The 15,346-nt window shown below is 37.0% G+C and overlaps 2 protein-coding genes across 5 annotated transcripts; one reads left to right on the forward strand and one right to left on the reverse strand.

The window, feature by feature from the left end:
* Positions 1–331: 331 nt before the first annotated feature.
* On the forward strand, positions 332–10,956 carry LOC104602372 (O-fucosyltransferase family protein). Of its 2 annotated transcripts, XM_088895810.1 has the most exons (10): positions 333–1,200; positions 2,505–2,595; positions 3,640–3,716; positions 4,636–4,724; positions 4,844–5,033; positions 5,477–5,658; positions 6,617–6,719; positions 7,125–7,453; positions 9,949–10,012; positions 10,244–10,956. In XM_088895810.1, the coding sequence occupies exons 1-10, from the start codon at positions 952–954 to the stop codon at positions 10,259–10,261; spliced, it is 1,392 nt and encodes a 463-aa protein (XP_088751936.1). In that variant the 5' UTR covers positions 333–951; the 3' UTR covers positions 10,262–10,956. The 2 variants fall into 2 exon arrangements, with proteins under 2 accessions (XP_088751935.1, XP_088751936.1); XM_088895809.1 differs by lacking the exon at positions 9,949–10,012 and having other exon boundaries at positions 332–1,200.
* Positions 10,957–11,402: 446 nt separating this feature from the next.
* On the reverse strand, positions 11,403–15,105 carry LOC104602371 (malate dehydrogenase, cytoplasmic-like). Of its 3 annotated transcripts, XM_010266032.3 has the most exons (8): positions 14,688–14,824; positions 14,433–14,593; positions 13,878–14,036; positions 13,602–13,777; positions 13,207–13,484; positions 12,651–12,786; positions 11,858–11,969; positions 11,403–11,630 (listed from the first exon to the last, which is right to left on the reverse strand). In XM_010266032.3, exons 2-8 carry the CDS (start codon positions 14,569–14,571, stop codon positions 11,536–11,538), a joined length of 1,095 nt encoding a protein of 364 aa, XP_010264334.1. In that variant the 5' UTR covers positions 14,572–14,593; positions 14,688–14,824; the 3' UTR covers positions 11,403–11,535. The 3 variants fall into 3 exon arrangements, with proteins under 3 accessions (XP_010264334.1, XP_010264335.1, XP_088751937.1); XM_010266033.3 differs by lacking the exon at positions 14,433–14,593 and having other exon boundaries at positions 14,688–15,105; XM_088895811.1 differs by lacking the exon at positions 14,688–14,824 and having other exon boundaries at positions 14,433–14,649.
* Positions 15,106–15,346: the final 241 nt, after the last annotated feature.

The following is a 15,346-nucleotide window of genomic DNA, read 5'->3' on the forward strand; positions in this document are numbered from 1 at the left end:
TACCAATAAACTTTGAATGGAACTGATCAGCACCGTTCGATAAACCATCAAATCCATAGCTGGTTAACTGATCAGCACCGTTCGATAAATGGAACTCTCTCGTCTCATATTTGTTGATTTGATGTACGTAGTACGTACAACTATGATGCGCAACCAATCTTTCCCCACAGTAATTACTGTTTCGCAAGGGATGCGTACCTTATTACCAGTTAACACAACAAGACAATAACCACCCTTTATATTACGCCATATTTCCAATTATACCCCTCCCCTACCATTGAATTTCCAAAATTTTGAGCTCACAACCAGTCAGCCACAGAAGGGCCAACGTTGGGTTAGTTATTTTTACCTCCCATGGCCGAGTCCGGCTTCGGTCAGGGCAAAGCCCGTTCCAACAGCCTGCCGTTGAGAATATCTCCGTACTTATGTAATTTATTTCAGTAGATATTCCCCATGGCCACCTTTTTATTTATTTATTTTCTCTCTCTGCATCTGCGATACAGCGATAATTACAAAATCGACACGAACTTCCGATATTCCACTTTTCTTTGCACGGACTCCACCATTCCTCCTCTTCCCAGCTCGTTTATTTAAGTAAGAAACTCTTCGATCATTGAAGAACTCTCTCCTCTCTCTCTCTGCGCATTTTGGAAGCTCTAGTCAAGCAGTTGCAGAATTAGGGTTTCAGAACTGTTGGTCTACTGTCTCCATTGGTTACCTTTAATTTCTCTCTTACTTAGATTCCACACGTAGAGGTTCCAATGCTTCCGGACAGGTCATTCGTTACCTTCTTTAAATATCAACCTGACTCCGCTGCTTAAAACATATTATGTGGTTCAGATCACAGCACACAATGACAAGTGTTTAATGGCGTTTGCTCAGGATACTATTTCAGAACTTTCTTTAGGGTTTTTATAGTTATTATGAAAGTGAGGCTCCATTTGCAGCTCAATGGACGTGGGGAAGGCGCTGTTATGTAGTCTTCACAGCTTAAAGCTCTCTCCGGCTAATTTGGCTTTGCTACATTCGCAGAACCAATTTTTCTGGAGATCGCAGAAGAAGCCAATCTCTTGGTCCGTCATGTGTGGCTTGATGCTTTTTGCTTTAGGTTTAATTTCGCTTTTCACTGGACATGTTGCCTCTGATCTCGATTGGTACTCTCATCGTCTGATTATGACCCGTATATTCTACTCCAGACTGGTACGTTTGAGCATCTGCCAACTAGAACTCTCTATCTCTTTGATTCAGTAGCATAATGCAGTACAATTTTATCTCTTTTTCCACGCATGCTAAGCGGAAGGAAGAAGTACGATGTATTCTTACAAGCACTAAAATCTGATTTCCTTCCCCTGTTGTTTAACTAGTTGGATTTTAGACAAGGTTTCTGCATCCAGTTATAGTTACTATCATTATCATATGTATCCTTGTGATTTGGGAATTCTGCATCGCACTTTGCACTACCGTCTGCCTTATTTCTTTTCTTTAATAGGTAAAATAAATGAACAATTAAAATAAACAAATCCAGGTAACGAGCTCAAAATCAGTCTCATCTGAAATTGGATGGACCTTGGACATCCGTAAGATTCTCATCAAGGGCCTTTTAGAGGACTATATTGCCGCCTTGGATGTTCCTGGGAATCGCTTGTTGATCTTTATTTGTGGAAAATTTGTTCTGTTCTCACCCAAACCTCAGATCTTTTTCTGTTTTTCTTTGATCCTATTTGTTGTTTCTGGAGTTAAATTCTTCTTGTTTTGTGGCTTTACTACTACAATGGTTCAACCACCACAACCGTTACTGGTCGGTTTCTTACATTTATTCCATTCAACTTCATTTTCTGATTTTTCTTTTCTCTTTCCTTTTTCAATAGCACCTCTATATGGTTTTCGCAGTCCCGTTAAGATTGAGCCATTGCACATGCACTTTTTAGTTCCTATATTTATGTTTAGGAAGGACAAAGTGAGATGCAAATGGATAAGGAGGAAAAGGGCAATATAATGCACAATGATCATATTTACTGAAAGAGATTAGCTCCAGTAGAAATGCTCTAGCTTCTAGGAATCCTTGCGTGCACAATGCATCAAAAGAGTGAAAGATGCCTCATTTGACCTTTTCTACAACCTGGTGTTTCTCAAATATGCTGTTTTTGGTGCTTGAAGAACACCAATATCATTTCATATCCTTGTTCCTTGGACCATTTCCCCCCTTTTCTTCAGGTCAATAAAGCTTGATTAAAATAACTATGTTGTAATTAGATAACTTTATCAATTGCAAAAGTTCTAGGAATTGTGGATCTAAAAGATTTTGCCAAGTACCAAATTTATGTGTATAAGGACTGTATTCTGTGAATCTCACTCTCTGATTCTTCTAGGTTTATTTTGTCATGTCTCTCTTTCATAGATAATTTCCCTTGCATTCTGTGTTGATAAGAAGATCTGCAATCCATGCTTTGTTTACTCAAGTTGAATTACTACAGTTGAATAATACTAAAATGGAAATGCTGCAGAAAGGAGGTCGTCATGCACCAATTGATATATGGAAGTCAAGATCTTCAAAGTTCTACTATGGATGTAGTAATAAAGGCCCTCATTTCACTTGTAAGTTATTTTCTTAATTTATTTTAGCTACTAGAAAGGGACCGACATTTCTCTTTTAACTTGCAAATCTTAGTATATCTTATACTACCTTAGACTTATACTGGTATGAGGTCTACTTAAAAAATTTTTGAGTAGGTAATATGGATTTTAGGCATAACAACTTAAAATTGGCTATTGGAAGGGTGACATTGCCAATACGAAGTCATTTCTGTGTACTTCGTTTTTTCTTCAACTTTGTCTTCTTTTGGGAAACTAATTGGTGGAATATAGGGAGTAGAGTCAACTAGTCTGAAAATTTTAAGGCTTAGCAGATTAGCTAGGATGTTTGGGTTGTGAAAATAAAAGAAAAAACAACAATTAGCATTGTTTTAGTTTAAATGGCATTAGTAATATGAGTTAATGGAAATACTACAATATCCATTGTTAAATTATGAGAGCTTAAATCATTTCTTACTAGTTTGACCCAAGCCCTTTTTGGTCTGCCCCTAGCCCTTCTAGCCCCTTCAACTTGTAACAGATCAATTATTCTTACGTGTGCTGTAGAGGGAAACTTCTCTAAACCATTAAATATGCATTTACACTACCAGAAAGATATGATACATCTGTATATGACAAGCTCTTTTGATATGTTCTATCCAACTTATTTGAAACAAGAAAACAGGCAACCTATAGGAAACCATTGCTAGATTACCTGCTATAGAATGTTATGTAACTACTCTTGAGAGTATCCAACAATCTTTTAATTGTGAATTTATTAACTATCTTCAGTTCTTCATCAAAGTAAATGTTTGTCAATGGCACCGGTTGCACTTTGAAGTGACTGGGAACAAGTACCGGTGGGATCTATTGTCTGTCTGAATATTCCATGAAGAATGATGCTTGTGCAAGATGTCTATGATTTCAACAACCAATTCCACTGGTTATCTTGAAAATGCTAAGATAGATTATTAATTTCATTACCGTGCTGTGAAGAATGAAACACATGTAGATGTTGCTCCATACCTAACTGCTCATGTATCTTTTTTTGTTTTACTGAAAATCTAGCTGCTGTACGTGAGCGGTCTTCTAATGGATACTTGCTTATTGCAACAAGTGGAGGGTTAAACCAACAAAGAACAGGGGTAACATATATATCTTATCTTCTGTTGGTTATATTGAATTTTCATCTGATTATTACATAAATGTAATCTTATTTTTTTCTCATACTTATTTGAGATTGTGGAATGGATGAATAAACAATATCTCTAAAGAACCGTAGTTGAAATGCTCAAGAATGTTTTATATTTTGTCAGTTATTTAGTTTCGTTTCTATTTTAAGGGTTGTCTCTTTCTCATCTCTTTTGATTTCCATGCTGCTTTTGTGGTCCAAGGATAATTTTGTAGTCATAAAACAAAATCTTTTGTGAAGAACAGCACCTCATTATACCTTCTTACAGATGTACAGGTTCTTTGAGCTTGATCATTAATACAAATTTTTGTTCTTGACAGATAGCTTATTTTTACATTTTCACATCTAAGACATTAAGCCTTCTTGTCTTCCCTGGAGAATTGTGGTCCTGCTTTTGATTCGCTCACTTTTGATGACTTCCATCTTCTTTATGGTTGTTTTTAATGGAACTAATTCATCAACAGTACTGGAAATATTTTACTTTTTGAAGATAATATGAAACTTGTCGGATTTGTTCTCCAAACATGCATGCCTAGAACTTGGCTAGGGCTTTAACTCTATTTTATACACGTTTTACAGAAAGATGGCAATATGGTTAATCCTAATTTGCATAAATCTTGGATGAAGGATCCAATAGACTGCTTATTTCAAACCCTAATGGTGGATTCATTGTTGCTGCAAGGTGAAAAATGTTAGAATATGTACTTTCTGATGATAATTTGAATGCTTTGTGTGATGCATTCTTTCTTGGTCTCTGTGTCTTTGTACATTTCATGTAAATATTCTGGCACAATTTTGTGAAGTGTGAAATTATTTCATGGGCCATGGTTTTCTTCTCTGCCTTATTTGTATGCAACCTTTTTCATACTCAGATAACTGATGCAGTGGTTGTTGCACGTATTCTGAATGCTACATTAGTTATACCACAGCTGGATCATCGTTCCTTCTGGAAGGATGATAGGTGAGTTGATTTTGCAGTTTTATCCATGGTCATGCTACCATCTATGGTTTATTTACATAGCAATCATTGAGGTTGCCTTTTACTATTATCTTATGACAGATACCTCCATTGACATGCAGTGACTTTGAGAACATTTTTGATGTTGATTGGTTCATCTCTTCTCTTGCAAAAGATGTTACCATTGTTAAAAGAATCTCTGATAAAGTAATGAGATTAATGGAAAAACCTCCATACACTATGCGTGTGCCAAGGAAGTCAACTCCTGAGTATTATCTGGATATGGTGTTGCCAATACTTAAGAGGAGACATGTAAGCAACCCATGTTAATCTCTTTATTGCAATTGTATTCTTTATTTGGATTCTATCTATAGTAGGCTTTTTGAAATGTTATGCTGGTACTTGGAATTATTTGGTGGAATACCTAAAAATGTTATGCTGGTACTTGGAATTATTTGGTTCATGCAAATACAGGGAAAATAATGACCTTTTTCTTCTTTTCCATTTCCCATTATAACAGAAGACCTTACATCAGACTATTTGACAGTTTGTGGTAGAGTACTTGAAGGACTTAACATAAGAGCTGCTTAGAAGCAAATAATCTTCATTGTTTTGTTGGTTTGACATCTCTGATCGTTCAGGATTTTTATGGATTGTTATACAATGATTAAAACATCTTCATTTGTCTGTTCTGCTTTTTGGAGCAATTTCTATGATGAGTGAGTGAGCCAATTAACACATCAAACTTTTCGCAGGCTGTTCAGTTGACAAAATTTGATTACAGGCTTGCAAATAACCTTGATGATGAACTACAAAAGCTGCGTTGCCGGGTGAATTACCATGCTTTGAGATTTACGAAACCCATACAGGATCTTGGTCAAACACTGGTCATGAGAATGCGGAATATGACCAATCGTTTCATTGCAGTTCACTTAAGGTATATTCTGTTTGTTTACTTGGAAAATTGGAAATTGGGTTGGCGTTTGAAGGTGGTTTCTTTCATGAAGTTAATGCAATACTTCTTTCTAATCTGATATCATATCTGGCTGTGTTCCTTGCTGTATCTGGGTAGCATAGATGTATATGTTGTTGTACGTCTGAAAATGGTGTTCTTTTTTCATAATATGCTAAATTTGCAATCTGGACTACAATCTAGTCACTGTAATAGAAGATCTTAATGACTTGGCTTGGATGCCAGCTTTCATAAACATAGAGACCTAGGAGCATGGAAGTTTTTGGAGTAAGTTTGTATTTGGTTATAATTTAGGTGCAGTTTAATTCTTTTATGTGGACAAATATCAAATTAATACATTCAAAGCAATTCCATAAAAAAATGATTATATATGGCAATATGTAGGCTTTTCTGATTGACATACCCAAAAAGACCAAATAAAAAAGTATTATGATGTAAATTTTTGTCTTTTCTTGTACTTTTTGGCAATACAATTATACACTTCACCTTTCTTTTTATTTGTTTATTTGTTTTTTTTTTTGCCTTTTCACAGATCATGCTTGCCCAAGGGTCAAGTCACTCCAATATTCTCAGTGCTATTAATTTGGCATTTTTTTGTACAAATATAATTTAAATATGTTTGATATTCTCATTGCTATTCAATATGATACTTTAGAGTAATTCCTGAGGCTTCTTCTAAGTACTGTTGTTCTTTTCTACTTTTCTTAATAATTCTGGGAATTTATGTCTGCTTTCATCTTTTATCAATATACAGTTTGTCAAAGTGAATCCTTTATTTTTGTACTTTCTCAATGTCTTAGTTTCCTGGGCAGTAAATCATGTCTTCACTAGGCACCATTATATGATGTAATTTAATTTTAGGTGATTTTCCTCCTTTTAGTACTTTGACTGGTCTGAATTTCAATGTTCACCTTACTGACAGGTTTGAACCTGATATGCTAGCATTTTCTGGTTGTTATTATGGTGGAGGTGACAAAGAAAGAGCTGAGCTTGCTAAAATCAGGAGGCAGTGGCCAACATTACCTGTGAGAAATTATCCTTCTTTCATGAGTCTCATTTCTTGATGACAAGTTCTTGGAGCTTTTTTTCAGGAAAAAAGAATGTATGGTAGAATCCTTTGGTGAAACTGTTTACTATTGCAATTTCCTTATCCTGGTGCCCTCTCCATGGAGGGTCACTTTTGTCAGTATTCCCTTTCTTTCTACTGGTAATAATGGAAGTTTTACCTTCTGTCGTTGTTTCTGAATAAAGTCTCTGTTATGGATCAAAAGGAAAAAAAGAAAAGAAAAAAAAAACTGCTTACTGCCAGCAAATTCTGAAACATCCAATATTGTCACAGATTCTTACATGTATTATCCTGCAATTTATGGAGAAAAATATAATAATTGCTACTTTTCAAAGTATAATCATATTTCCCTTTTATTTCACAGCCTTTGAGCCCCGAGGGAGAGCGGAAAAGGGGGAAATGTCCTCTTACCCCTCATGAAGTGGGTCTGATGCTGAGGGCACTTGGTTTTGGAAATGATACATACATCTATGTTGCATCAGGAGAAATATATGGTGGAGAAGAGACTTTGCAGCCACTTAGAAACCTCTTCCCAAACTTCTACACAAAAGAGTTGCTTGCTAATGAAGAGTTGAGGCCTTTCAATTCCTTCTCATCACGCCTTGCTGCCCTTGACTACATTGTCTGCGATGAAAGTGATGTATTTGTCACCAATAACAATGGAAATATGGCCAAGATTCTAGCAGGTCGACGGTAAGGACTGAAAACTAACGAGTTTCCTTTCCTTTCAGTTTCCTTTGTAGGAATACTTTCTGTGGTTAGACAAAGAATTTCTTTTTCTGAAAAAAGAAGGCAAAAAGAATATATAAGTTGAATTAACCTTTTGGGACATCAAGAATGTCTAGACTTGTGGATTTGATATCTCTTTAGATAGAAACTTTCTGATTTGCCTGGTTATCACTTTCATTTTGTTTATCTTTATCTGATTTTTGGTTTCATTAACGAAAACCTCATCTTAAATTAAACTTGGTTTGATTTTGCTGAAGCATCTTTACTTTCATTTTCCTTCCAAGTTCCACCATGATGGAGAGAAATCTCACATTGAAGAGTTAGGCACTTGACAGACAACAACTCTATATGACTCATTTTGTACACTATGATTGAAATTATGCAGCCACAAGGTGGTTCTTACCCAAGGCAGTGTAGCATTGACTCTTCTAAACAGACAATGTGTCCATGTCAAATTTGACACCATGGTTTCGTAAGAGAGACTTCTGTGTAACATTTTTTTTATCAGTAAACATGCATTTTGTTAAAATTAGATTGTAAACAGTTTGTACAACTTGGTGATGGGACTGTTGATCCCCTTTAATCACTCTATTCTGTCCCTCTCCCAAAGGGCTAACTTCCTATCAAACCTTTCTAAAACTGGTTTCCAAAACCCAACTGACCTGGGATTTCCTCCTAAAGATAGACCTAGGTAACTGATAGGCCAACTTCTGATCTCGCACCCCAAGATCTCCGCAAATCTTATTAGCTATCCTTCCTCCAAATTGACCCCTACAATTGCACTTTTGGTCCAATTTTCCTCAGCCCTGTCACTCCCACAAAATTATTCAGCAGCACCCTCAAATTTTCCACCACTTCCTCATTGTTTCCTTCACAAAAAAAGATGGTGTCATCTGCAAATTGGAGATGGGTAACGATCACCTGATTTCTACCTACCCTCCAACCTCTAATAAGGCCTAGAGCATCAGATTTTGCCACCATTCTGCTTAACACTTCTACCACTAGGGTAAACAAGAATGGGGATAGGGGGTCACCTTGCCTAATTCCTCTCCTGGCCGGGAAGAAATCCTTTGCTGTACCATTGATTAGGATTGAGTAATGAGCTGAACTTAAACATCATTTAGTCCAAGACCTCCATCTAGCTCCAAATCCCAGTCTTTCTAATATTTTTAGGACTTCCCAATTAACCAGGTCATAGGCTTTTTCTAGATCTACTTTACAAACCAGCCCCTTTTCTCTACCCTTTCTTCTTTCCACGACGCTTTCATTAGCCACCAAGATTTGATCCACAATATGCCTTCTACAAAAGCACCTTGGAAAGGAGAGATGATCGAGGGTAACACCTATTTTAGTATTTCTGATAAGACCTTTGACAGAATTTTGTAAACACTCACAATGAGGCTTATTGGTCTACAGTCTTTAGGAGTTTTGGCCTCCCTCTTCCTTGGAATCAAAGTGATAAATGTGGCATTTGCTCCTGGTGAAACCTCTGTGAAACATTGAACAGCTAATGCAGAAGATGAATGATATTTTTCGTATCAAGTGTTACTCAGTAAAGGCAACATTTCAGGCTCGTTTTTTTATAAGTATATATATACTATGCTACTATTATTTAACAATGGATATCGTACTTAACATAATGAAATGGCAAAACAGGATTCATGCAGCTAACCCTATATAGTTGAGGCAAGGCTTAGATGGTGATGATGATGATGATGATGATACTATGTTAGAATTCAAAATAAATAAACTATTTTAATAGTATATACTTTTCTATATGTGTCCGCAAGTCCATGTTTTCTTGTCTTGACCAAGTTAGACTCTTGGGTACACATCAGATTCCAACAATCATCATGTAACACTGGGCAAATTTAATGATACAACATTTGAACCTAAGTGTCAACTAAAAATGCGATTCCATTCTGTATTTTCTTTTTCAGAGTTTTTATGTAGGTTTGTTCTTAATAGAGTACAGATGGAAGGTTCTCTTATTCAGAATAAAAAGGTTCAGTTTTTAGAGGACAAATAGTCCCATACTGAGAAAAGAGTAGAAATGTGAAAAAGCAGGGTATTTGTGAGAGTTAAAGCTCACTAAGGTCTTGTATAGTTTGTATGTAAAGTAAGAAGGAAAGAATATAGTCTCTCCCACTAGATTTAAGTTGGTAAACAGTTATGAAAAGTAAGTTTGGTTCTTTGGTGACATCTTTTAATTAGGTTATTGACCGTCAAGATGCCAATACTGACATAGCACATGCTGTTGTTTAATGCTATTCTTTTGGCTTGGGTTGCATCCTAGAAAAAATCAAAATTTTTTTCGTCATATCAAAAAATGAGGGTTAAAGAAGGCCAATGTGTATGTTATAGTAAATCTTAAAAGTGATGTATTATTATTATTATTATTATTATTATTATTATTATTATTATTGTTATTGTTGTTGTTGTTGTTGGACTGAACACAGGGCAGTATTCACAACTGCAAAACCATTACGATTTTATCAAAACATGAACCTCCGGTACATCAAAGTAAGGAGACCTTTCTAGATTAGCATAGCCATTTGGATTGTGTAAAACTTTTTTATGATTAGTCATGAAACCATTTGATTTATATGGACTGCATGTTATTGTTGTTATAAACCTGTGATGGTATCTAGCTATTTCCATTGGGATGTTGGTAATTCCTCTTTTATCTTCTACTGATGTTACCTGTTAGTAGTTCACTAATTAGTTTTCTTAATTTCATATCATGGATCTCAGGAGGTACATGGGGCATAAAAGGACCATCAGACCAAATGCAAAGAAGCTAAGTGCATTGTTCATGGCAAGGCAGAAGATGGATTGGGAAACATTTGCCAGAAAAGTGAAATTGTGCCAGAGAGGTTTCATGGGAGAGCCAGAGGATATGAGATCAGGACGAGGCGAGTTTCATGAATTTCCATCCTCTTGCATATGCCAGAAACTGCATAGAGATGATGACATTGAAGATAGCAATGACACAGGACAACCAATGGGACAGTATACAATAGGTTTAACAAAAATCACGTCAGAAAACAATAGGACGATTGGAGAGCAGAAACAAAAGTTGCAGAGTTTTAACAAGTATAGGCCAAGCCCAAGTATCTAAAGGTAGAGATGTTGTGGAAGAGGGGAAACTGTTAGATTAGAATTTAGAAGTCACTAATGTATGGTGGCAAGATCTTCTTTCAAGACTGACTTGCCGAAACCAGCAGCATAACCGAGTAAATTGGGTCCTTATCTGAGCCTTCATGCTACACGATCTGGGCCCAAGGTTGACCTTCTTGTGTTCAATACCCTGCTTGAGTTACTCGACTAGGATTTTGGTCGAGCTTAAAGCATGTATAGAAGACAAACATGAGCCACAACTGGACTTGCTGATGCTGTATAGAAGATATTTGCGCATAAATGAAAGCTGGCTCTCTTTGATAAGACCCAGCTGTATTTTCCTTGAATCATTCATTCACCAGCAACCCAAATTCAAAGTGCTTTAAACTAATAGTAGTCTGTTGCGTGCGTCATTGCCTTTAGTGCCATCTCATTGTTGCAATTCCGTTAGCATTGCTATAAGCTATTAGCTTCAGGTTAGCTTTAAAATGTTGGGTTTGTCGTGAACACTGAGCCGGTGCAAGGTGGGTTAGACTTTAGAGTTGGCATATGCCGTGGCCCGTGGGTATTCAGTTCAGACAATACAAGGTGGGATGATGTAAGTGGGTGAATCTGTTGGGGTTCAAATGGATTTGCAAGTGAGGGTGGTAGTAGTGGGGTACCCGTGCCGTGTTGAATTTGTTCATTTGTTGTTTTTACCGAAAACGATACAAGGTAAAATTGCAGGCTCATCCGCTGATCCGTATAATAATTCTATTGGCTCTGTTTGTTTCAATGTAAAATGCAAGAAAAGTTTTTCTGGCTGAAATATTTGAAACATCGTTTGATAGAAATTCGAATGTTAATTGTGCAAAACAGGGGGCGATTGTTAACTTGTTATATAAATTCTAAAATGGCTGAATGGAACTCATTTTTTATTTACATATTCATTTGAGGCATGAATAAGCGAAAGATTTCTCGTCCATGAGCTCCTTTGCTGTGGCATCCATCTTCTTCCTTGAAAACTCTTCGATCTTAAGACCTGCCATGGCAATAAGTTCGTAAGCAAGCCATATAGAACAGCCAAATCCCTGGGTGAGCAATAAGTAATTAGCAAGATCTCAAAATCGATGGAGGCGGCACGTTTTTTCTTACTAAGCATCCTTTTCAGCTCTCAGAAGATCCAGTGTGAATTTGATTATTTGTTCATGTAGTAGAGAACATTAAGACAATGCCACAATACTTCATATGGGCGTTTAGAAACCTTACCCTTCACAATCGACCATTCTCCTTTCTCACATGTAACAGGAAAGGAGTAGATAAGGCCAGGTTGGATGCCATATGACCCATCTGAGTACACACCCATGGATACCCACGTGCCCTGGATGAGAAATACAGGGAAGATAAACATATTGAATAGAAGCTTAATTAGTTTGAAAGAAAATTAGATGAAAATACTTGGCTCCTTTCATGTTAGTGGACATGTCCTAGTATAGCCATTGTACACACTAATTTTAGGTTTTAGGGTTATGGTTTAGGATTTAAGGGTTTAATGTTTAGAATTTAGATTTTAGGGTTTAGGATTTAAGATTTAGGGTTTAAGGATTTAGAGTTTAGATTTTAAGGTCTAGGATTTAAGATTTAGGATTAGGGTTTAGGGATTAAGGATTTAGAGTTTAGATTTTAAGATTTAGGGTTTAAGGTTTAAGGATTTAGAGTTTAGATTTTAAGGTATAGGATTTAAGATTTAAGATTAGGGTTTAGGGTTTAAGGATTTAGAGTTTATATTTTAAGGTTTAGGCTTTAAGATTTAAGATTAGAGTTTAGGGTTTAAGGATTTAGAGTTTAAATTTTAGGGTTTTAGGGTTTAAGGATTTAAAGTTTAAATTCATGGTTTAAGAAGGGTTTAAAGTTTAAATTTTAGGATTTAGATCTAAAAATTAAGAGGTGGGAGGACGTGCCTCCTCCAACGTGGTAGGATCAAGTGTTGCCCGAGAATAGATGTCACGGTCTCATGGATGCTGCAAAATCAAAGGATTCCAGTGGTAGAGTTAGAAACAACCTTAGGAGTGCCAAGAACCCAATCATGGACATGATCACATGCCGCACTGGCAGCAGAGAGGGCACTTGAGAGCTTCCGAGCTTTGATGATGGCTGCACCTCGCTGCTGTACGGTGGTGATGAACTCGTTATTCAACCTTGAACAAGGCAAAAGACGATCAAAATTGTGTAATACTGATACATTAAAGAAGAGATCAACATTCTAAGATGTCTAAATTTAATGAGATATGTAGTAAGAGAAAGTTCTTTGGATACAACTTACAAGAAGTTGCACATATTAAAATCTAACCGCATTCGTTTTCACTTACCTCCATAAGTTTGTGAGTTTATTCAGGTAATTAGTGTTTTTCATGCAAAAGTAGTCCGGAATAGTTCGATTTCAGCATTCTTGTATGATATAACTTATTCGGGTAAAGAAGAGGTGAGAGGGAGAACTGTTGTCATCAATTACCTCCATTAACCAATTTTCCCCGTTAAATACCAGCAAACAAAAGGGCCCTAAAAGTTAAATTATGTTAAGCATACACTATACTAGAAAAGAAGGAAATTGTAGGTACCACTGGTCATCGGCTACTAGCTGTCTGACAGACTTCTCCCCGCTTCCGGTGGTGACGGTCGCATGATTCACATCAGGATATTGAGTTGAAGAGTGGTTGCCCCAGATGATTACATTCTTAACATCACCGACAGGGACGTCAAGCCTCTCTGAGATCTGGGCCAGAGCCCTGTTGTGATCCAGTCGTGTAAGACATGTTATATTTTTCTCTGGGATTGAAGGTGCAAACTCTTTTAGGATGAGCGCGTTTGTGTTTGCTGGATTGGCAACAACCAGCACCTGTGAGAAAGAGAATGCATTAATCCTTGTTCAAGGTGAATTTCTGGCCTTTCTGTGACTACCTACTGCTGCAACACCACCAACCAAGCTATTCATTCAAATAGAAATTAATTTCACCTTGCAATTTTCAACTGCATGCTTCTCCAAGGCTGAAGCTTGAGCTTTGTAGATTTCTACATTTTTGGACATCACATCCTTCCTTTCCATTCCCTCCTTCCTGGGGAAACCACCAACCATAATTGCTATATTAACGCCCATACAAGCTTCAACAACATCCGTGGTGGCAATGACACCTACCCAGCAACCATACACACTAATCAGTTCTACTACATCAAGATTCAAGCATATAGCTAGGTGATGAAATAAGCCCTCAAATGGAAGAGAAAGAAAGACCTTGGAGGAGAGGAAATGCAGCATCAATCAATTCCATTTTCACTGCATTCAAAACTTCTGCAGCGGGTTGGATATCAAGCAGATGCAGAATTATTGGCTGATCTGGACCCAACATCACCCCTCTGGCAACCATAGGGGCAAGAGCATAGCCTATTTGTCCTACAAAACAAGTTGAATAGTAGAGGGTTAATTAGTTCCATGAAACTACTGAATTAATTATAACTAGAAGCATACTGGTAGCATCTGAATCTGATGCTCAAGGGAACTCATTAGAACATGCTCTACTTTCTCGTTTATCTTATTCCAAACATTCAGATAACTAAAGCACATCTACTTGCTTAGATTTGTTTGCACATTCAGTTTTATCAAAGAAAAGTATCTCAATTTCAGCTTGTTTAAATTGGGACTTTGACGGTGATCGAAGCAGTACTCTGTATCAACTAAAATTATAAGACAATTGCATGCTTTGCACCACAAGAAAGGTTGTAAATTTAATTAAAGAATGCAAAAGGATGGAAACTAATTATTGAAAAAGATCGGAGAAAACAAACATGCCTGCAGCACCGGTAATCAGGACCCTCAAAGGCTCTTTTTCAACCTTGAGAAAACTCGCTATATGCTTAATGATTTTCCAGAAGAGAAAGAGAGCAACCGAGACAACTATAACTTTCTGAAGCATCAGATGATTCTCCATTAACTCTAACTTATAATAATCTCTACGAGAGACAGAGGCAGGTATAAACCACTGGTCCAACATATATATACATATGAAGAAGACATTTAAATTAAACATATAATCTGAACAAGCACCTTGTTGCCAAGACATCCAGATACCAATCCAAAATCCACAAGAAACGCACACGTTTAAGGTTTCCTCATCCCAAAGCAAAGAATTATCACAAGACTAAGCAACGAATCCAAGATGTGAGATTCAAGAAGCATTATACCCCAATGCAAGTTCTATGGAAAAACGAAACAAATAAACAAATAATGTAGCGAGATGGAGATGATGGAAACAAATAATTATCAGTAGCTCCGCTGAAGAAAATCGTAGATGGTTTTTTTTTTTTACAAGCTCAGCCGAATGAGCCAAGACTGGAGCTTTGAGTCCGACGGAAAAGTTTACAGAATTTCAGACTTCAGGGTATGACACGATATTCGGAGTCCGGATCTCCTGTTCATAAGAACTCTGCCCACCTCTACCCACGTACCATCGCAACCACACATGGAGGACATTTCATCCTCCTACACGGGGAGATGTTCCCAATGCACGGGTAGTGTGTTGTGGGTAGATGTTAGCCGAGTTCTGGTGGGCAGGAGATCGGGCATCCGATATTCAAGATGCCCGATAAGAGAGAAGGAATGCAATATTTTCAGTTAGCCCTTTCTATCTGGGAGAAGGAATCATCCATTTTCCATCCGCACTGAGAAGGGATTCAGTTGTTAGCTTCTTTTCCTTTGTTGTAGTT

This window comes from Nelumbo nucifera, chromosome 1 (assembly GCF_055504915.1).
Source record: "Nelumbo nucifera cultivar China Antique chromosome 1, China Antique-T2T, whole genome shotgun sequence".
In the NCBI taxonomy this organism is placed as follows: domain Eukaryota; kingdom Viridiplantae; phylum Streptophyta; class Magnoliopsida; order Proteales; family Nelumbonaceae; genus Nelumbo; species Nelumbo nucifera.